The sequence below is a fragment of the Notamacropus eugenii genome, chromosome 7 (assembly GCF_028372415.1).
Source record: "Notamacropus eugenii isolate mMacEug1 chromosome 7, mMacEug1.pri_v2, whole genome shotgun sequence".
NCBI classification, from domain to species: Eukaryota; Metazoa; Chordata; class Mammalia; order Diprotodontia; family Macropodidae; genus Notamacropus; species Notamacropus eugenii.
Window position 1 is genome coordinate 145,263,995 of NC_092878.1, and position 23,379 is coordinate 145,287,373.

General features: G+C 40.3%; 1 protein-coding gene across 2 annotated transcripts in view; it reads left to right on the forward strand.

Annotated features, from left to right (window-relative positions):
• Positions 1-23,379, forward strand: part of PRKG2 (protein kinase cGMP-dependent 2) — a 111,065-nt gene that overhangs the window by 73,517 nt on the left and 14,169 nt on the right. For both annotated transcript variants that reach the window (XM_072623035.1, XM_072623036.1), the window contains exons 12-14: positions 607-696; positions 7,394-7,535; positions 17,746-17,909. In XM_072623035.1, coding sequence (XP_072479136.1) covers positions 607-696; positions 7,394-7,535; positions 17,746-17,909 — 396 coding nt within the window. The remainder of the gene's footprint in view (positions 1-606; positions 697-7,393; positions 7,536-17,745; positions 17,910-23,379) is intronic.

Consider the following 23,379-nt stretch of genomic DNA (forward strand, 5'->3'; position numbering starts at 1 on the left):
TCTGTGAAGGATGGCTAAGGGAAAGGCCAGAAGGGAGACCAGTTGGGAGGCAGTGATAGAAGTCAAGCTGAGAGTAGATAAGGGTCTAAATCAGCATGTGAGTGAAGAGGAGGGGACTGATAAAAGAGATATTGTGGATGGAGGATCAGTATGACTCAACAACTTATTAAATGTGAGAGTAAGGGGGCAGAGAAGAGTCAGAAATTAACCTGAGGTTTCAATTCTGGGAGGCTAATAGTATCCTCAGTGGAGATATGGAAGTTGGAAAGTAACAAGTTTAAGGAGGAAGATGATAAGTTTATCTTTGAATTTTTGGAATTTAAGGTATCTCTGGGACATATGGGTAGAAATATCCAGCACACAAATACAGATAGAGAACTGAACTCCAGAAATTGAGGGAGGTTCTAAAGGTCTTATCGTCATCTGCAGAGAGGGGATATTGAAAAGGGCCTAGATTCATTGACAATACTCCACTTTTCTTCATATGGCTGTATCAAGACACTTTCGGTGCTAGTACCTAGGCATGTAATTGATGATATGGTTAATTAATTTTAGGGTTAGATATTTCTAAACTTATGCTTACGATTATCTTGTCTATCTTCACAGATTTTATCGCACTTTCAAGGACAGAAAGTATGTCTACATGCTTTTGGAGGCCTGCTTAGGTGGAGAACTGTGGAGTATCTTAAGAGACAGGTAATTATAAAGTTGTAATTATTTAAATATATACCTCTTTACACATATGTAGCTACAAAAAAGAGATCTGTTCTCCAGACAGCTACATATTATTCACAAGGAAAATGAGAGGAGGTTGTCTGATAAGAGGAAAAAAGGGACAAGGAAAAGCCAAGAGCAATCCAAGAAAAGTAAATATTTCAGTATGTCTAATTTAATTTCAGTATGTCTATTTAATGTCTAAAACGGAATTCATTTTATTTAATTAAATTAAATTTAGAAAGTAAATGTTTCAGCATGAATTGCATCAGTGAGTTGTATGGGGGTAGAGAATGCCAAATCAATCAATCAATACTCATTAAGTACCTACTGTGTGCCAGGTCTAAAAGATACAAAAGAGGCAAAGGACCATCCCTGCCCTCAAGAAGCTTGTAGTTTAATAGAGGAGATAGCAAGCAAACAAATATGTGCCAACAAGCTCTGTAGAGGATAAAGAGGGAAGAATTAACAGAAGAAACGCACTGGAAGTAAGAGGGGTTGGGAAAGGCTTCCTATCAAAGACAAGATTTTAGCTGGGACTTAGGGAAGCCAGGGAGGTCAGTAGTTGGAGCTGAGGAGTCCAAGCATGGGAGACAGCTAAAGAAAATGCCTGGAGCCAAGAGATGGAGTCTTGTTTGTGGTACAGCTGGGAGGCCGGTGCCATTGGAGGGAAGAGTACTTGGAGTAAGGTGTGAGAAGACTGGAAAAGTAGGCAGGGCTGGCTTGTGAAGGGCTCTGAATGTTAAACAGAGCATCTTGTTTTTGGTCCTGGAGGCAATAGGATGCCCTGGAGTTTATGGAGCAGGGGAGTGACATTAAAAAAAAAAAATCACCATAGTGGCTCACTGGAGGATGGATTGGAATGGGGAGAGACTTGAGGCAGGCAGACCCAGCAGTAGCTACTGTAGCAATGAAGGAGAGAAGTGAAGAGGGCCTGCCCTGGAGTGGTGGCAGTGTCAGAGGAGAGATGTTGCAAAGGTGAGATGGACAGGTTTTAGAAATATATTGGATGGGAGTGGGGAGGGATGGCAAGAGAGACTAAGAAGTGCAGGATGATTCCTGGGTTGAGAGCCTGAGCATCTGGGAGGATGGTGATGGCCTCTGTAGTAGTAACAGGGAAGGTAGGAGGAGGAGGAGGGTTTAAGGGGAAAGATAATGAATTCTGTTTTAGACAAGTTGAGTTAAGATGTCTACAAGATGTCCACTTTGAGATGTCTAAAAGGTAGTTGGAAAAGCAAGATTGGAAGTCAGCAGAGAGATTAAGGCAGGATTGACAGATTTTAAAATCATCAGCATAGAGGCAGTAATTAAATTCGTGGGGGCTGATGGGATCACGAAGGGGAGTAGTAGTGGTGGGAAAATCAAGTTTCAAAACTAGGTGTAAAACGCTAGCCTCATAAGACCATTGAATTAGAACTGACGGGACCTTGGGAGGCCACAGAGCCCATCCCCTTGTGGAGGTGACAGGTCTACAATGAGAGGTGTTTAGCTTACCAGCCACTCAATCAGTCAGGCAACTAGTGTTGATGAATCATCCGCAAGGTGTTTGCAGCCTAATGGGGGAGACATGGTACAAACAGCTATCTGCAAACAGTATCTATGTAGGATACATTGGATAATCAGTAGAGGGAGGACAGGATTACTAAAGGGGATTGGGAAAGATTTCTTGTAAGTGGAATTTTGGCTGAGACTTAAAGAAAGCTGGCCTCCTTTAAAGAGGGCAAGAGACAGAAGGAATTCCAGCCAGTGAAAATGTCTGGGGTGGAAAGATGAAGTGTTGTGTGAGAAACAGCAAGGCTAGTGTGGCTGGATCTCAGAGCACATGGAGGTAAGAGGAGTAAGGTGTAAGAAGCGTGCAAAGATGGAGGGAAGAGCAGGTTGTGAAGGGTTTTGAACTTCAAACAAAGAATTTTGTATTTGACCTTGGAGGTGACAGGGAACCACTGGAGTTTATTGAGTAGGAAGGTAACATGATCAGACCTGTGCTTTAGAAAATCACTTTGGCAACTGAATGGGGAATGGATTAGAGTGGAGAGAGACTAGAGGCAGGCACACACACCAACTGCCATCACTGTGGTCCAGGTGTGAGGTGATGAGGCCCTGGATGAAGGAGAAGTATGGTAACTATTCTTGAATGGACTCATTGGAAAAGACCCTGATGTGGAGAAAGATCAAAGTTAAAAGGAAAAGGGGATGGCAGAGGCTGAGATGGATAAATAGCCTCATAGAAACAAAGACCGTGAATTTGGACTTGGAGAGATAGTGGAGGATAGAAGGGCCTGGTGTGTCATGGGCCAGGGGGTCAGGAGGAGCTGGACACAACTGCACTGCAACAAGCTCCTCACCCTTGACACCATCTCATCTTCCTTTCAGCCAGACTTGGGGTATCACTTTCCCTGCCTCAGGGCATCCCCTCTAGTCCTTACTCAAGAGTATCCCAGCCAGGCATAGAACAGTAGTAGGGGTTGTTCTGTGGTTGTTTGTCCTTTGTTCTAGAAGAACACCATGGCATCAGGGAGGTAATGTCACGACTTGCATGTGAATTGGATTTAAGTGAGGCAGGGTTGTTCAAAGTCACCAGCCTCACTTTCTCCTCTGGAGCCCTGTGGGTCCAGTGGCCAGATACAGATCAGGATGACTGGAGATGGCCCAGGATGCAGTAGGGATGAACTTGTTTAAAACATCCTCCTGCTTACCAACTTCCGTCCTTAACATCACTTCTAAAAAACTCATTTGTGCTCAGGGGGAATCACAAGGTCCTGATTCCCATTGTTTGTTGTCTTGCTTGGAAAGTTTGCAAAAATAGCAAAGATCTAAATGTTCCACCTTAGCTGACTCTCCCCAACTTTCTTCAGAATGCAGGGGTAGCCATCCTTTCCAACTCTGGTTTAATTTGTTTGTGAGTAAGGAGAGTCATTGGGGGATTCTCATGGCTTATTGATGAGTTTATAAATATTAAGGCTGGGAAGATGATAGTGTGTTACGACCTACAGGAGCTCAGTTCCCTTACAAACACCCCATTAAAGTTCTAAAAATTCACCAGAAAGAACACTGAAATGTAAATTCAGGAGACAAAAGAAGGTTTGCAAATTTGTTTGCATGGGAATTGGACCTCTGGTTGCGCTAATTTCTGTGAGGGTGATAGAGAAAATTAAGACTGAGTAAAGATGTGGGATGGTTTTATCCTGTTTTTTATGATCTTTGGAAAAGGAAAGAGAAAGGGGATGAGACTGCTGGGAAGGGGTGCATGAGATCAGTCTAAACATGGAAAAAAGGGTGTTGTGGGGGCACATGTATCCCATGAACCTCATTTTCATGTGGATTGGACAAAGGAAGGTAGAGGAAACACATACACACACCCACCCCTACACACACACACTCACATACACAGACACTCACACACACACACCTACACCCACACACAGAGTATGGTTTAGAGATTGATTAAACTCAGCAGGGAAATAGGCAGAGTGGGGAGAGGGAGCAGGAGGCTTACTACACAGAGTAACACAGTGAGGGAATCATAATAAACATAAACTCCAGTGCTGAAGGGAAAGACTTATAACTGGGAGTTGCAAGGCAACAAGAGGCAAGGGACCAGAAATATCTCATCGGTTACAGTCAGTCCAGTAAGCATTTATCAAGTGCTTGTATGCCAGGCACTGTGCTAAGTGCTGGGGGTTCAAAAGGAAGCGAAAGACAGTCCCTGCCCACATGAGACTCATGGTCTGAAGGGAAAGCAAACATTTATATACCGATAAGCTACAGTGCACCGTATAGAGGAAATAGTAAACAGAGGGAAGACAGTAGATTAAGAGGGGTTGGGAAAAACTTCTTATAAAAGAAAGGTCTTTAGTTGAGACTTAAAGGAAGTCAGGAAAAGCAGTAGGCAGAGATGAGGAGGGAGAGCATTCCAGTGATGGGGAACAAGCAGAGAAAATGTGAAGAGCAGAGAGATGGAGGGTCTTATTCATGGAACAGCCAGGAGGCCAGTCACTGGATTGAAGTGTGTATATCTATCTGTCTGTCTATCTGTCTGTCTGTGCGTCTATCTATCTATCTGTCCATCTATCTATTCTATCATCTATCTATCTATCATCTATAATCTAAACATTCATCCATCTGTCTATCTGTTTATCCATCTATCTGGCAGGGAGTAAGATATAAGAGGACTGGAAAGGTAAGAGTCCATGAAGGCCTGTGAATGCTAAATAAAAGGTCGGCAATAGGGAACCACTGGAGTTTACTGAAGAGGGAAGTGACATGATTGAATCTGGCCTTTAAGAAAATTCATTTTGGTGGCTAGAAGGTAGATCAGAATGGGGAAAGACCTGAGGTGATGAAGACCTACCCTAGACTAGGAAAGTGTCAGGGGAGAAAAGGGGGTATATTTGAGGGATGTTGCAAAGGTGAAATCAGCGGAGGATTTTGTGTGTGTATGTGTAGGGGTGTGTGTGTTATGTATGTGTGTTTGTGTATATAGTGGGGAGAGATAATGAGGAGTTAAGGATAACCCCTACTTTGTGAGCCTAAGGTTTTGGGAAGATCGTTTTGCCCTCTGCAATAATAGGGAAGGTAGGAAGCAGGGAGAGTTTAGGGGGGAAAATAATGAGTTTGGGACATATTGAATTTAAGATATCTACTGGGCATTCAGTTAGCACCACAAAACAATCAAAAGTAACCTTTGGAAAATTCCAAAGAACAAACATGTCCTCAAAGACAAGATATGCTAAGACAATCCTACCCCTCTCCTTTGCAGAGCTGGGAGGCCCTTGGGTGAAGTGTCTTGCACACATTTTCCAATTTTTTTGATGTATTGATCCATTTTTCTGATTTTTTTCTCTTTTCTTTTCTCTCAAAAATATCATTTGTAATATAGAATGATTTTCTGAGAGGAGTGTGGGTGAGGGACATGGGGAGTAATTCTGGTGATGTAAAAAAAAACAAATGATATCAATAAAAATATATTTTTTAAAAATGAAAGATACTAGAGGTAGAGAGAGATAAGGATTTATTATAGCAGCATAGATCCACATGGGTGAAGAAGATACAGAAGTCTTCTAAGTTTTGGTGCACTGGTATAGTAGTGCTTGACACGGAGTGGGCACTTAACAAATTCTCATTGATTGATTGACTCAGTATACAGAAGCATCAGAAATCAAGGGGAAAGGATTTCTAAATGTATCTATGCATCAACACAAAAATATTAAGACTTTTATAAGCCTAATGGGATGGCATATTTATAAATCTAATCATTACTATATTTTGGGAAGTTAGTGTATGAAGTTAGTCATGGGCTAGCACAAGATAGGAACATGGTGGTGAACCAGGGAATAGTTTTGTTCTAAATTCCTGACTGTCCAAAACATTGCCATTAAAAGTCATGCTCATTAAAAATGAACACAATCTTCCCAAGCCTTTCTGTAGAATCAAGAATTGGATTCCAGAGCCCTAGGTCACTTTATCTGTGTCAATATTAGCATGGTTTATCTTGTCAAGGAGAAGGGTCAGGGATGGGAATGGAGACAAGGATGGAGAATTTAGCAGTGGCAGATGTTTGGGTGATGTGAGATGAGGAAGAGGTAAGAAGAGGGAGCTCACAGGGAATGGTCTAAATTTTTTCACTGAAATATGAAACCAGGTTTTCAGCTGAGGGAGTGGGGGAAGGGGAGCCATGTGAGGAATAAAAAGGCTTGGAAGAACTACTGAAGTGAGATTGTGAGTTGATGGGAGATGCAAAAGAATTGCCTTAAAGCATTGATAGTCCAGTTGATAACAAATTTGTAGTCGACAAAGTTTTGTGGTTTTCTCCGCCTTTGGTCAGTAGCAGTGGGTGTATAGGAGGGAAGACAGATCTTGTTTTGGCAAGATCACTGGTATCATAAGGGGGCAAGATGCCCAAGAGAAGAGACAGTGTGGAGTCAAACTGATTCACAAAGGGTTCAAAGTGGGGAAATGAGTCAAGTCTAGCTTGCGTAGGGGTCATGGGCTGAGACAATGGAGGGGTTGAGGGTTTGGAAGTTACAGTATGGATGAAGAACAGGGTGTGGGTTTGGAGTTAAAAGGCAGAGAGAGAGGTAGAAAGCCAGTGGATGGTATTCACATAAGGGAGTTTTAGAGTTCGTGGACATGAAAATGGTGATCAGTTTTGGGGAGGTGGAAAGATCAAGAGTATGACCATCCTTGTGTGTGACTGAAGCAGGATACAGGAGTAGGTTCCTAGTTCCTTGCTACCACAAGTAGTGATGCTGTCAGTATTCTGGTATATTTGGCACCACTCTTTTTGCCTTTAACCTTCTTAGAGTATATACCTAGCTAACGGATCTCTAGGTCATGGATATGGACGCTAGTCACTTTTTGAGCCTAATTCCAAATTACTTCCCGAATCATTAGGCCGATTCACAGTTCTGCTAGCAGTGTATTTGCTGTATCTCCACGAACCTTCCAACATTTAATACTACCATCTTTTGGTCATCTCTACCAATTTGCTAGTAATGAGATAAAATCTCAGGGGTATTTTGATTTGCATTTTTCTCATGCATTAGTGATTCATATAATTTTTTTTCACTTTGCAATTCTTCTTTTAAGAACTGTTCTCAAATTGGTTAATTGATTATTAATTGGGGAATAGCTCTCATAGACTAGGAAGTATCAACTGTAAAAATGATTTTGATTGCAGGGGCAGCTTTGATGAAGCCACTTCTAAGTTCTGTGTTGCCTGTGTGACAGAAGCATTTGATTATTTGCATCGCCTGGGTATTATCTACAGGGATTTAAAGCCAGAGAATTTAATTCTAGATGCTGAGGGATACCTTAAACTGGTAAGATTATTACTGTAGCAAGTGAATGATTGCAGAATTTCTCAATGCAAAGTTGGTACATGGTTGCTATCCTTCTCTTTAATCTGGTGCAGCTGTCATATTTACAGGGTCCTTTTGGCACTCTTCCCAACACCCCCCCACAAAAAAACTACTCACTTAACCACCTAAAATGTTATGATGAATACTGTTTTGTTACCTGGAAATTTTATGGTTAAACTAGAAAATTTACAAAAGGTTTACAAAGTGTTATTTAGTCATTAAAATTGAGTTTATATGGTATTTCAAGTTATTTGATGAGAGTTTCATGAACATCATGGTAGTTAGTATGGAGGATGGTAGGAAAAAATGATGAGGGAAGCAGTGTGGGATGGTGGAAAGAGGCATGGTTTAGGAGCTCTGGGAGACCTGCTTTAAGTCTTGGCTAGACTGTTACCTGGCTTAGCCTCTCTGGCATGCAAGTTTTATTTTCCCCCTCTGACATTTTTTTTGTTTTCGTGAAGTACACAATCTAGTTGAGGAGACAAGGAAAAAATATAACAAGAAACATGTTTAAAAGTATAAGCATATTAAAGAAGAAAGACAGTGTTTTGGGTGGTTAATTGCGCATGCTACATTATCCTGATGGCAAAGGAATGTAGAGGAAGGGAAAAATATGTACAGGATGGGGAAAATTGGGAAAGGTGTTTTGGAAAAGTTAGCTTTAAACCAGATATCTAAGTAAATAAAAGACATAGATGGTTGGAGATGAAGCAGTCCAGGCAACTCTAAGGAGCAGGAGTATTTTTGAATAAATGTATAGAGCTAGGAGTATTATTAGTTATTTGGTGTTACTTGACAATAGGATTGAGGAGCTGGCATTAGAGCACATACATTTATTTTTACTTTGTAATAATAATGGCCAACCCTTCTACAGTGCTTCACATTTTTCATTTTTTTTTTTTTTTTATAGTTCAGCTGTTTTTCAGTCATGTCCAATTCTTCGTGCTCCCATTTGGGTTTTTTTTTGGCAAAGATACTGGAATGGTTTGCCATTTCCTTCTCCAGCTTTTTTTTTACAGATGAGAAAACTGTGACAAACAGGGTTAAGTGACTTGCCCAAGGTCAAATAGGTAGTAAGTCACATAGTAGTAATCTGAGGCCACATTTGAACTCAGATCTTCCTGACTCCAGGCCCAGAACTCTATCTACTGAGCCACCTAACTGCCTCAGGATGTCCTATGCAGAGCCGAATGGAATTAGGATTCCTTTGAGATTGCGAGGCTCTCTAAATGATCTAGTTTGCCAATGACATTGTGCTGTTTGAGATCCCTAAACACTCAACAGAGTTTGGTCTACCTATGCACAACAAGAAATTTCAAGTGGAGGAAGTATGCTTATCATTTAGACAGTAATGGGCAAGAGGAGAGAAGCTGGTCCCACAGGCCACTTATCTTAAGTGGTAGATAGACAATGAAGTGAACCCAGAACGGAGTAGGGACAGCACATGGTAGACTGCCAATGGGAAATAGCTCCTAGTCATAACAGTTGGCATAAAGAGAGTTCATTAGGCTGGCAAAGCACTTTTACATACATGATCACATTTGACCCTTATAATAACCCTGGAAGGTAAATCGCTGTGGTTATCCCCATTTTACAGATGAGGAAACTGAAGCAAGCAGAGGTTAAGTGACATGCCCAGGAGCACAGAATGTCTGAGACAGGTTTTGAACCCAGGTTTTTCTAACTCCAAGATCAGTACTCTGTCCACTCTACAACATCATATCTCACTTGTAATGACTCTTAAATTCTTTGTCAAACAAAAACTTGTTTTAAATATATCAATATTTTACCAGAGAATGTATCTAGTCAAGTGATATCAAAGTCTCTGAAAAAAAATAAAATTTGGGTCACTCAAAGGACAAAGGAAAAGGATGAGGTTGGTATGATTAGACTATAACTTATTATGAAAAGAATTGTTCAGGAATAAAGGTTGGAAATGGAATGTCATCTACAAGGAGACACGTCTTATCTGACTGATGTGAGATGCTCGAGGGGGAATCCTACGTGATCAGCCTGGAAAGATAGACTGGAGTCAGGTTGTGAAAGCATTAATGCTAAACAGGAGTGTGTATTTTGTTTTAGAGGCAATGGGGAGCCTCTGAAGCTTCTTGAGGAGTGACATGGTAAGGTGGGTAGTTTAGGAATATCAAATTGACAACTTTATGGAGAAGAGAGTGGGAAAAAAGAGATCAGATGCAGAGAGAGACGTTAAGGGGATATTACAATAGTCCAGTAAGTAGATGAAGAGGGCCTGAGCTACAGTAGTTGTGGTGTGAATGAATGAGAGAAGGGAAAGGATGGGAGAGATGAGGAGAAAGCAACAGGCACTCTTGGCAACTGATTGGATATGGTAGAGTGAGAGTGAGGAGTTGAGAGTGACTCCTAGATTATAATACTGGAATACTGTCTGATTGGTGATACCCTGAAAAATAACAGGAAAATTAGGAGGATCAAATTGATAGGACACACTTATCAGATTGGCTAATATGACAGAAAAGGAAAATGATAAATATTGGAGATGTGGGAAAATTGGGACACTAGTGCATTGTTGGTGGAGTTGTAAACTGATCCAACCATTCTGGAGAACAATTTGGAACTATACCCAAAGAATTGCTATATCTATATCCCAAAGACATCCCCTTAAAGGGAAAAGGACCTATTTGTACAGAAATATTTATAGCAGCTCTTTTTGTGGTGGCTAAGAATTGGAAATTAAAGGAATGCCCATCAGTTGGGGAATGGCTAAACAAGCTGTGATATATGGTTATAATAGATTATCATTGTGCTATGGGAAGTGACAAGCAGCATGATCTCAGAAAAGCCTGGAAAGTCTTATATGAACTGATGCATAGTGAAACGAGCAGCACCAGGAGAGCGTGGTACATGTAATAGCAATGTTCAATGAATAATTGTGAATGACAGCTCCTTCTGGCAATAAAACGATCCAAGACAATCCCAAAGGACAGAAGCATACTGTGTACCTCCAGAGAAAGAATTGATATTGATTGAATGCAAACCAAATCATGCTGCTTTTCACTTTTTCCTTCATTTCCCCCCTTCTATTTGAGTCTTCTTGTACAAAACAACTAATATGGAGATGTCTTACATAATCACACCTGTATAATCTATATCTGGTTGCTTACTGTCTCAGGAAGGAGGGGGCAGGGATAGAATTTGGAACTCAAAACTTTAAATAAAAAGATTTAAAAAACCCAATAAATGACATTTTATAGGTTAAAACAAATGAATAGAGTGTTTGGGGAGCACAATGAGTTCCATTTTGGGCATAGTAAGTTTGAGATGCCATCTAGGTGAAGATGTTTAACAGGTCCTCTAGAGATGTGGAACTGGAGGTCAGGAGAGAGATAAGGGTGTGTGTGTGTGTGTGTGTGTGTGTGTGTGTGTGTGTGTGTGTGTGTGTATACATACATACATACATCATAGTAAACCCACAGTAAGAATATACCTAAAGTGTGTTCGTCCTTCACTGCTGAAGAAGACCATGCCATTATGGTCTTCATGACATGACATGCACTTGACTTTGTTTTGAGTGAGGGAGGGCAGTGCAGGTCACCAGCCTCATTTCTCCTCCAGAGCCATCTGAATCCAGTGACCAGATAATCATCAGGATTACTAGAGATGACCCAGGATGAGACAGTTGGGGTAAAGTGACTTTCCCAAGGTCACACAGCTAGTGAGTGTCAAGTGTCTGAGGTGAGATTTGAACTCAGGTCCTCCTGACTCCTGCACTGATGCTCTATCTACTGCACCACCTAGCTGCCCTATGTATGTACCTACCCATGAAGGTGATGACCCTGCAAAAGATATTGAGACTGGACAGTCAGACTAGTAAAAGGAGGAGGTTAGCTAAATAATTTCATTTCTTGTAATTGTGTTCATATAGTCCCTGGGTTTGTTTTGGAAGGTAGATTCTCAGATATTTTATAGTGTCTACCATAGCTTTAAATGAGATTTCTCTTTCTACCTCTTGCTGTTGGTCTTTGTTAGTAATATATAGAAATGCAGATGATTTATGTGGGTTTATTTTGTAACCTGCAACTTTGCCAAAGTTGTTGATTTTTTCAAGAAGCTTTTTACTTGATCCTCTAGGATTCTCTAAGTATATCATCATATCATCTGCAAAGAGTGATAACTTAGTTTCTTCTTTGCCTGTTCTAATTCCTTAAATTTCTTTTTCCTTTCTTATTGCTATAGCTACCATCATTTCTCATATGTTCCAGCCAAGGAAGAATATGAGAAACTAATGAGAGAATTAAACAACTATGCTTTGCATTTTAAAATCATTGACACTTTTGTTTTTGTTTTTGTAATTTTTGATTTCTATTTATATATGTTCTCTGTAGCACTTTCCCTCTTAATAACATTTTATTTTTTTCAATTACATGTAAAGATAGTTTTCCACATTCACTTATAAGATTTTGAGTTCCAGAATGTTTCTCCTTCCCTCCCTTTTTCCCTTGCCAAGATGGCATGCAATCTGATGTGGGCTATACATGTACAACCATATTAAGCATATTTCCACATTAGTCATATTTTAAAAGAAGAATCAGAACAAAGGGAAGAACTACGAGAAACAAAAAAAGAAAAAAAGAGAAAATAGTAGGTTTTGATCTGTATTCAGATTCCACAGTTCTTTCTCTGGATGTGGACAGCATTTTCCATCTGGAGTCTTCTAGAATTGTCTTAGATCATTTTATTGCTGAGTGTACGGAGTTCTCCTGGTTTGCTCACTTCACTCAGCCTCAGTTCATAGAAGTTTTTCCAGTTTATCACTTATAGAACAGTAGTATTCCATCACAATCATATACTATAACTTGTTCAGCAATTCCCCAATTGATGGGCATCACCACAGAGACAGCTGCTGTAAGTATTTTTGTATATATGGGTCCTTTTCCCTTTTTTATGACCTCTTTGGGATACAAACCTAGTAGTGCTACTGCTGGGTCCAAGGGTATGCACAGTTTTATAGCCCTTTGGGCATAGTTCCAAATTGCTCTCCAGATGGTTGGATCAATTCACAACTCCACCAACAATGCATTAGTGTTCCAATTTCCCCCATCTTTTCTAACATTTATCATTTTCTTTCTTTGTCCCATTAGTCAATCTGATAGGTGTGAGGTGGTATCTCAGAGTTTCTCTAATTACCATCCAGACTTTTAGAAGGAGCTTACAAAAATAATTTGATTCAAGACGAGTTGTATTTCATGTTCATTTCCCAATCTTATTTTCTAGCACTGTGATAATCATTCTTTCTCTTCATCCTGTCCCTTTTACTAATGCTTCTTAACCTCTTTGAAGATTTTTGAAGTTAAACCATCAAAAGGAAATAAGTACTTTAAGGTTATTTTCCATAGGTATTAGAGAAACCAAATTAGACAGAAATGCACTCTTGTATATGGAAAGCTCTTCCAGAAGCCACAATCTACAGGTTGAATGAGGGTTAATAGTTTACAGCTTTCAGTTATTAAAAAGAAACTTTATAAAGGGAAGGGAATATGCATTCATATAGGACCTACTGTGCTCCAGGCACTGTGTTAAATGCTTTTTACAAATATTATCTTATTTGATCCTCACAACAACCCTGTGAAGTAGATGCTACTTCATATAATCCTTATTTTATATGAAAAGAAACTGTAGCAATAGATGAAATTACTTGCCCACGGTCACACAACTAGTCAGTGTCTGAGGCTGGATGTGGACTTAGGTCTTCTGCTGCCTCTGGAACCAACTGTGCTTGTATTTCATGAAGCAATTACTACTAATAATATTAAGTTATACATTTTCCTCCTTGCTCTTTCTTCCCATGCTTTTTCTCAAGACCCACCACAAGGTTAACCTAGAAGTTTTTAATCTTATTGTAATGAGTCTCACTTTCCCTTTCCCTATCTTTAAGACATAAGTGAATCACCATTAACCTACAGAAAAGCTGTTTTCTGCTATGAAACATTTCTTCTCATGTCATTTTCCATCTTTATCATAACGTCATCTTTGTCTTTTTTATCATTTACAATACATTCCCTTACCCCCCTTTTAACTTGTGCACTTTTAGATAGAAGAATTAAGAAAGTAGAAAAATTAATCATGTCCAGACACAAGCATCTGATTTGTGACCCAGTTCTAGAAAACGTAAGGAATTACGAATATCTCCTGGAGACTTTGGCACTAGATAGCTACAATAGATAAGTTTTACCCTTTCCAAATGTTGAGGCTTTATCAAGATATTTGAAATCTCAGTGTTTTATCTTTAATCACTTTTTGTGGGTTTTAATAGTGTATTACACTGAAAGAAATGATTATTAACCAATTAATGTGGGGGGGGGACCAGGTTTTTCCCCCCACTTTCTATTTCCGTATTTTAAGACTAGGTCACAGTCTTCAGAGGCATCAGTGTCTGAAGGACAGGGCTGATGACGAGATTGAGTTAACGTTCTCCACAAAGCTCAGAAATGTCTGAGGTCAAATTTGAACTCAGGTCTTCCTGGCTGTAGACCCTGTGCTCTATCCATGCTACCACATACTTGTATCCTAAGCCTAAGGAAGCTAAGGAAGTGTTAAGGAAGCACCCAACTGGCAAAGCTAATTTCTAATTAAAGGGTAGAGTTCTGGCCCATTGTTCCACTACACTAAATGATCTGCGTGGAAGGTAGATCCTTTTGTATAGACTTGCTGGAGGTAGAATGATCTGGGTGTGGAGATGAATCTCTTCATCCCAGAGTGACCAGACCAAACATATCCTCCAGCTCCTCATTAGAATAAACCCATCTCTCACTATAATATTTATTCTCTCATTGTTAACCAGTTGATTGATTTCCAACCTTCAGGAGCAGCTCCTTCTCTAAGATTAAGCATCCAGGGGGTCTCCAAGGGTTCTCTGACTTCTGGGAGGGCAATTGACCTCATTTTTTATTATTTGCTAGCCATAATTAATAAAATGATTATTAATAACCCAGAAATTATGTCTCTCAGACTTTGCCACAACACTTTTGTCAGGTTTTTGCCATCTTATTACTGGAGATTTCCATCTCAGTACAAATTATGTGTGAAGATCAACACATGCAAAGCCAGATTCTCCAAGTACGATTTTGTTTAGTGGATGAAAGGTTTTTTTCTAAGATTCTTCCTACTAAAGTATCTCCTCACTCCCATGAATCCGGAATGAAAGGTAATAAACCAAAGGCTGCCAGATGAACTTTGGAGGTTTTCTAGCAATAAATACGCCTGTCAGTGGTGACCAGATTCTGTTGCTCCATGACCTCCAAGTCAAAGTCTCCATGGAATCAGTTGTTCCACTAAAACGTATTTCTCTAGCAACTTTTGCAAACGCGTTAATGGTCTTCCTCTCTTCCATAAATAGAGAGAATTTAAATGCAATGAACAGATGAGTAAAAAAGCAATTTCAAACGTAAGATTGTACTTTCATTTATCTGGACATAAAAATAAAGTTAAACATTGCTCCCTTGTCCATTAAACTCCAGGCGTGCAAAGTTAGGTAGGCAGTCCCACACCAATTCCCCAGCTTGGTATAAAGAGCTCCACTCATTTCAAAATTGCTTCTTTATATCCTGGACAGTCTCATAAATGTACGATAGTCCTAGTGAGCAATCCGACGTGGGTGAAGGAATCCCATTTCAGATGCTGCTGCTTTAGTGTTCTCAAGGTGGTGAGAGGATCTTCCCTGACTTGGGTGTTCATTCTTGGATCAGAGGCACCTCTAATAGGATGGATTTATCTGAACTCTTTGACTTCAGCTGCCACCCTAAAACTTGGAAAATACATTTTCTTGGTCAACTGGACCTTGTACATTTAAAAGCACTTATAATGAGAGACACCAAGGAACTTTACTTGTGGAAAAGATGGAAAAGTATGGATGAGACAGTAGTACAATTAGGGGGTTTCAGAACTGATTGTTATAGCCAAATCCAGAGGGAGTTATGAATGGGTTGATGGGGAGGAGGTCTCTGGTGGAATTCCCCAGGGATCTGTGCTTGTCCTGTGCAGCCTAAATGCCCATGATTTTGAAGTCTGCAGATGACACAAAGCTGGGAGGAACAGCTAATACACTAGCTAATAGAATCATAACTCTAAAAGATAGTGACAGGTCTGAATGTTGGTCTGAATATTAATTGTTAATATTCAATATTAATAAGCTGAGAATAAATAGAGAAAATGTAGAAACTTTCATTTGGGTGAAAAAAATCAGTTTCACAAGTACAAGATGGGCTATCCAATTGTTCTTTTGAAAAAAAGATCTTTAAATTGGATTGAGTTGCAAGCTCAAGATGAATTAAAAGTATGATGTGGGCACTAAGAAAGCTAATGCTCCCTTAGGTGCAGGGTACAAGTATGTGGTACAGTGGGTAGAGCACAGGGCCTGGAGTCAGGAAGACCTGAGTTCAAATTCAACCTCAGACATTTCTTAGCTTTGTCACTCTGGGCAAGTCACTTAATCTCTGTTTGCCTCAGTTTCCTGATCTGTAAAACGGTGATAATAATAGCACCTACCTCCCAGAATCAGAGTGAGGATCAGATGAGATACAGGGTCTGGCACACAGTGAGTCCTATACAAATGTTAGCTATCATTATTATTTTTTTATTAGTGTCAAGGAGGAAGCAAGTGATGGCCCTGCTGTTTTGTTGACTTTGTTAGATTGTATTTGTGGTATGGTTTTTAGTAATGGGTGCCATGTTTTTGTGGAGGAACATCGATAAAGTAGAAAAGTATCTGCCGGAAGGAAATAAGGTTGGTGAAGAGCTTTGAGTTTTTGACGTCTGAGAATCAGATAATAGAATTGGCGGTGTCCCCACCTGAGGAGCTGCTGAAACTTACCATGTTCTAGGCATTATGCTAAACACTACAAATATTACATCACTGTTTGGTGCTCTTGTTATCCCTATTCTGCAGATGAGGAAACTGAGTCAGGCAGAATTAAGTGACTTGTTCCCGGTAACATAGCTAGTAAGTGTCTGAGACTGGATTTGAATCCAGGTCTTTCTGCCTGCAGGCCTAGTGCTCTATCCATTTCGCTGCCTAGCTGTCTATCTCTGTGGTAGTGTCATACCTTCCTTTCCACTTTCATTCCCTTTCATTTTCTTTCTTTTCCCTTTTATTCCTCTTCTTTTCCTTCTCAAAAAATAAATAATGTTTGGCTCCTAACTTGGAGGCTAGTTGCTAAATCCAAAACCTGGCATTATCTTCTTTCTTTTTGGTTAAGACTATGTCAACATTATCAAGAAATCAAGTGCCTTTTTACCCAGATACAATATATATGTATGTTATATCTATGGTGGGGAGGGGAAGGGAGCCTTTTAATTCATCCAGTCCTTGTGCAGTACAGACCGGTGGCATCAAACTCAAAAAGGACTGTACCCAAGGATCCCTGCAGGCCACATGTTAACTTAGACTTAGATATCTATGTTTTATTGTACCATCATTTATTTTGTTAAATTACATTTTGTTCTGGTTGGGACATCATTGAGAGCACCGTGGGCTGTGTTCGACCCTTCTGTAGTAGAGGGTAGATGAAGAGTGAGACTCAAGTCCTATTTAGGAACCATATCGTCTGTGTGACCATAACTGACAGTGCCTCCAGGCACCTAATAAGATTCTCCTCTGCAAAGCAGATGCCAAGCTACCTTGGTAAATGGAGTTTCCTCATTGGGAGTCACCCCATTTCAAGGAAATTAGTCACTGAAACATTCTGATGATAAAGCACAACATTTCAGATCAGGGTCTTTTCCTGGTTTATTGAACCTCCCGCTTCATGGTTCCATTCTGCCAGGAAATCTCCTTAAGTCCCAAAGGAGGCCTACTCCCTAGGTCCTGGGAAGGGTCTGCAGAGTTGGCTCAGCTCTCCTCTGGAAGGACAGATAGATACAGATGTATGGTTGTGAGGGCTCGGGGGTTGCTCCCTGAGTCAGCCAGACTTGAGGTCTGGGAGGTAGGAGTGTGTGAGGGGACAAGGACAGTGAAGACAGTGTCACACATGGGAATATTGAAGCACGGGGAAGAGGGTTCCAGTAGACTAGGGAGGGACAGATTTAGACTCTTCAGGTCCCTGAAAAGGTAAGAGCTACAACTTGTCAGGCTTGAGGACGAGAGGAGAGCCTGATCTAGAGAGATGCTGAAAAGTTACCTTCCATCCTTTGCCAGGTGGATTTTGGATTTGCTAAGAAGATTGGATCTGGACAGAAAACATGGACATTCTGCGGGACCCCAGAGTATGTCGCTCCTGAAGTCATTCTCAACAAAGGGCATGACTTCAGTGTGGATTTTTGGTCACTAGGAATTCTAGTCTATGAACTGCTGACTGGCAAGTAAGTGCCTTTTTTTCATTCCATTTGAAAGTAATCCATCAATGGTCTTATAATGAATGCAGAGAAGCGTCTAGTCTGTGTATCAGCCACCAGGTGGTGCTGCAACCGAGGCACACTAAATCAGTGGCTCTGTCTGAGGATGCTGGGGCGCACTTCCCCCCGTTGGCTGGGGTGGGCTTCCCTCTCAGCTCATTCTGCTCCGAGGCAGGGGCTTTCCCTTTCCAAGCAACTCTCTACTCCTTCTCCTATGGGTGTATCCTTCTCTTTTCAAACTCTGCAGAGCAAACAACTGCCCCTGGGAAAAGGGAGAAGAAAATGCTTTGCTCAAGTGCTTTGGGGGCTTTTCAAAATGGCTTTTTAAAAAATGGGACTGTCCTGGTCTCAAGTTATTTGCCAGGAGTGCAATGTGTGACACCAGTCTCCTCATGCTCTCCGACTACTTTAATGTATCATTCCAGACTCCCAATCTAATTCAGTTAGGCAAAAATGTCTCATCTCTAAACCAGAAATCACACACACACACACACTGCACACATAATTCATCGATAGATAGCTATTTAAATTGATATAAATGTTAATCAATATCAATATTGATAGGCATGTCAATACTGGTAGGTATTTTATAGATATATTGATATACATAGAAATTTAGATAGACTCTAGGTAGAATCATTACAGTTTGGGTTTATGATGATTAACTTTATGACATTTACTGGCCTAAGAAATAAATAAACATTTAGAACAAAGGTTACCACTTCCCAAGACAAAAGGGAAGCAGGAAGCTTAAGGTGAATATATTACCCACAATATATTGCTCTCTCCCTCAGGAGAGAGGGACAAAGGATAGGGGAAAGAATGTCCCTGCCCCTTGGCACCCATTCTGTAGTGTGGTGGTGCCAGGGCATATTCTGTGCTTTGACCCCAGCTCCAGGCTCATCACTTTGCTAACAGTAGTGAAATCACAACTGTCTGCTGTCTTGTTTATTTATCCTCTCTCCTCCTTTTTTCTTGCTTATTTTAATCAATTCACCAAACTAATTTTTTTGTGTGAAAAATAACTACATTTAAAAAAAATTAGGAGTGGCATTATATTTTTACAAATTTCTTTAATGTCTGAATTGATAGAAGATAGCTGGATCCTCTAATTTGATTCTGTCTTCATTTTGTAGTGATACGTTATTTTGGTTGGAATGTTTGTAGAAAATCTGGCTTCACACAGATACATATTTGGAAAAGGGAAAAATATTTTAATAGGCAAACAATATCTTGGTACTATTGTGAAAATTATTTTGACTGTGCAGTGGGCTTGAGGGGACCTCCACGGGTCCACAACCCATACTTGGAGAACCACTGCTCTTAGACAGACTTGGATACCCAGGGAAAGTCATCCTTAAAAGTAGCTTAAAGAACCTGACCTTTGAGAGGAGAAAAGAGAACCAGCTATGGACTCAAGAGAAAGATAGCTCATGAAATTAAGTACCATGGTATGGAAAGGGACAGACCCAGGGAGCCCAGGGGAGCAGCCCACAGGGCAGAAATGCTTTGACCAAGGATTGACACTCCTGCAGAATGACTGTTTGAGGAGACATAGGAATTTAAGGTCTAACAGAAGAGTGAGTAGCTTTTGCCAAATGAGTCCCCTTACACATGTGCTGTACGAGCCAATACGTACTTACGAGATCAGTTTCCCTTTTCTCAAGAATACTGTGAGTATTTTTGGAAGACTGCCCTTCAGGGTTTAGAGAAAATATTTTGTTTCTCCTGCTTTTTTACTAGACCATCTTAGTAACTGTCTTTGCTGAGAGCTAATTGAGTCTGCTGTAATGGAAAGCACACTGCTGAGACCCCAGTTGCTAGGGTCTAATAAGCCGGATGTCAGGAAAGCTTACTAACAGCTCTAGCTCAAGAGGAATGGACTGCATAGGATGATGCCAAGTGTCATCTCTGAGGTCTTCAGACAAAGGCTGTGTGGCCACTTGTGGGGTGTGCTGTGCTGGAGGTGCTATGCAGAACGTAGGTTGGATTAGCCAGCCGCTGGGGTCTTTCTACAGGGCCAAAGCACATGTCTTCCAACTGCACATGCTAAGATACTCTTCTGCCCCAAGGCAGCTGGTACAGACTCCCAGGCCAGGAGAAAGTGATGGACAGGCTCCCACCCACTAGCTTTAGATCTGTTCTCAGTGCTTCTAGTTTTCCAAAAAAGGAGAAAAGTACAGAAGGAGTAACTCAAAAACTGACCTCTTTTTCTTGAGTCAGGTGTGGGGGGAATGCTCCATCCCCCCAACCCCAAAGCAATCAATTAATCTCCAATTTAGAGTAATCCAAACCAACTGGTTTATTCGTAACTGATGAGACATAATCCAAGTCCAAAATAAAAGCTCCTCACAGGTTAAGCTCTTTAAGCTGATCGCAAATTTCTCTTGATCAGCCTTCTTCACTAGTAAGAATATGGTTGAAACTGTCAGATCATAGAGTCTGTAAACATACAAGTGAAGCCATAATGGGGCTGATAGAATACAGGAGTATGAAGGGGTCCTACAACTGTTTTGTATAAGAAACACTTCTTAAAATCCAAAGTCAGTAGTTTCAGAATGAGAGGCCAGACCAACATTGGCTATGCATCAGGCAAATCTGAAATAGCAGGAAGTCATGATCATGCTATGAGGCAAAGAAATAATAAGAATTTATGCCACCAATAGAGATAAATAAGGAAATTATAATGTGCTTAAAGGAACCACAGTAAAACAGAAAAAAAAAAAAACAAACCCAGAAAATAATTAAAAGAATTATCTGAATCTGTTGTTTATAATTACATTTCAGCTAAACTGAGAACTCAAAAGAGATAGAAGTTTATGAATAAAAATATAAAATGTCCACATGGACAAGACCGACTAGAGACCTGAAATAATCCAGTTTCAGAAAAAAGAATGTGAAGTAGCTATAAAGGAACTGCCCAAGGATGTAGACGAGGGAAAAGAGTGGGAAGTCCTAGACTAGATTATTTTATAAATCTTTAAAGAAAATTAAGTTATTTTCATATGCACAAATTATTCTGGAAAATTGAGAAAGTTCTCTATCAAAATCCTTCTGTGAGATAAAAATAGACCTCATATCCAAACCTGCAGCTGGTGGCTCAGTGGATAAGGCACTGGGCCTAGCGTCAGAAAGACCTGAGTTCAAATCCAGCTTCAGACACTTTCTAGCTATGTGACCTTGGGCAAGCCATTTAACCTCAGTTTGTCTGGCAAAAGGATTCAATGGAAAAGGAAATGGCAAACCACATTGGTATCTTTGCCAAGAAAACCCCATGAATAGCATGGTCCATGGAGTCAGGAAGAGTCAGACGTGACTGAACATCAGTGACATCTAAACCAGGGAAGAAATACACAAAGAGAATCATAGATCAAAGGCTAGGAATGAATATCAACTGAAAACTTAAAAAAAAATCTTGGCAAAAAGACTATAATAATTTATCAAAAAAACGTTCATTACAATCAAATTGGATTTATAGCAGGGATGCAAGGATAATTCAACATCAGGAAAATAATTAACATAATCAAATTGAAAAGGAAGCATCCAAAAGGACATGTTTATATCAATAAATTGGAAAAAAAAATCTCCACTGAAGTACAACACCCCATTTGTGCTTGTCACATTCATAGAGGCAGAGATGAATCTTTCTTTAACATAAAAAATAAACTATATAAAACCACAAGCTCGAAAAACCCCAAAACAAACCAGAAAAACAAGGAAAACATTTAAGTATGAAAAACCAACACAAGTATTGGGGAGGCACAATGTTCAAGTAGGAAAAAGAATAGATTTGTGTGATAAGAGACAATTGGAGAAACACCGGAAGGTTTGTAGAAGTACTGAAATTGCATCAAGGTAGGCAAAGAGAAGACACGCATCTTCCCGTTTTCTGATAACGTTTTGGTTTACTTAGAGAATTCTAGATTAGGATCTATGAGAACAGCAGTTAGTTGAGTTAAGTAACAGTTTTAGTAAAGAAACCAGAAAAAACCAAGAATATTTCTATGTAATGAAAGAGTGAGCTCAGTTTTGACTTTAGCAAAGTTGAAGGTAATAAGAGGAAAAGACAGAGAAAACTAAATCTAAGTGTGAACCCCATTCACTTTTAAGGGAAGCTTTCTACTAGTTGGAAGGGATTATGAGGTCTTGAATACTTCATTTGCATACGAAAAAGGCAAATACCTTATCTCTGGGCACAAATTACTTCAGTCTTTTCATTTCCAGTCACTCCTTTCACTTAAGATCCAGCAGGAATCTGGGAAATGGTCATCATAAATCTGGTTGCACTGAAGGATGCAGACTGAACAGGAAGAATTGTCTAGCAGGAAGAAGGACAAAGGGGAAACCTCTCCCATCCCATTCCTGGAAAGCCAGTAGCGTCTGGGGCTGAATTAGAGAAGCTTCTTCCAACACTAGTCCAAAAGGTCTCCACCTTTCTGAAAGATCTTAGTAGCATTTGAGTTGAAAGAGCAGATTTTCACATCCTTCCAAGCCTGAAGCTGCAGGACCGTTGAAGAGCCAGACCAGGGAGTCCAACAAATCAACTTGTCCATTCTGGCACCTGTGATGAGGACCCCCCCGCCCCCCCAGCAGCTATTATTCTTTTCTAGAAGAAACACTAGCCTTGTGCTTTCAGAAGCAGATCTGGTTGAGCCACCATCACTGGGAATCCATGTTTCTTGGAGAGCCAGGTAGTAAGCCTAGCAGCTGAGATCACAGTCATTGCCAACATCAGGGCCTCCCTTCAAAGGAAAGGGCACCCATAGCCCTGTAGAAACAAAACTGGAGTTACCTTGGTCTCATTCTTCCTTCCCTCCAGTTCTTCATTCTGTTTCTTAGTGGGACAGAGAACTCCAGGCTTTGGCAGAGATAGTCTGTAACGTCTGTTTTTGTTTTGCCATTTGAGTATATGGGTAAAAAAAGGACTGGTTGAGTCTACTGGCTGATTGTTAATGGCAAACACATTGGTTTGAGGTCATGAGTTATAGCAGTAGGAATGGTCACACACATTACTAGAAGGACTGGTCATCCCCTGGACACCTAATCTGTGCAAAATGGGGTCGTGATCTCAAAGACCCTATGGTGTGGGAACTTTTGTGTGACATTGTTGGGGTTCTGTCTGTGGACCCCTTAATTATCTAGGAATCCCCTAGAGAAAAATGAACACTTTTCTTTTGTTCTGGGATGTAATTGAGCATCCTCTTTTCTGGTGTGTTCCCCTTATAAGGAATCATCCTACAAGATGACTTTTGCTCGTTTGAATGCTAAAGTACTGCTATCTGATGCATTATTGGGTCCATTACAAATATAGAGACTGATATAAGCAATGTGAATATTGCATCCATCGAGCTCTGATCCATAGCAATGCAGCTTGAGCTGCCTAGAGAACTCCTGCATAGGAGAATACTATAGAACTTGAGAGGATATTGAGAGCATT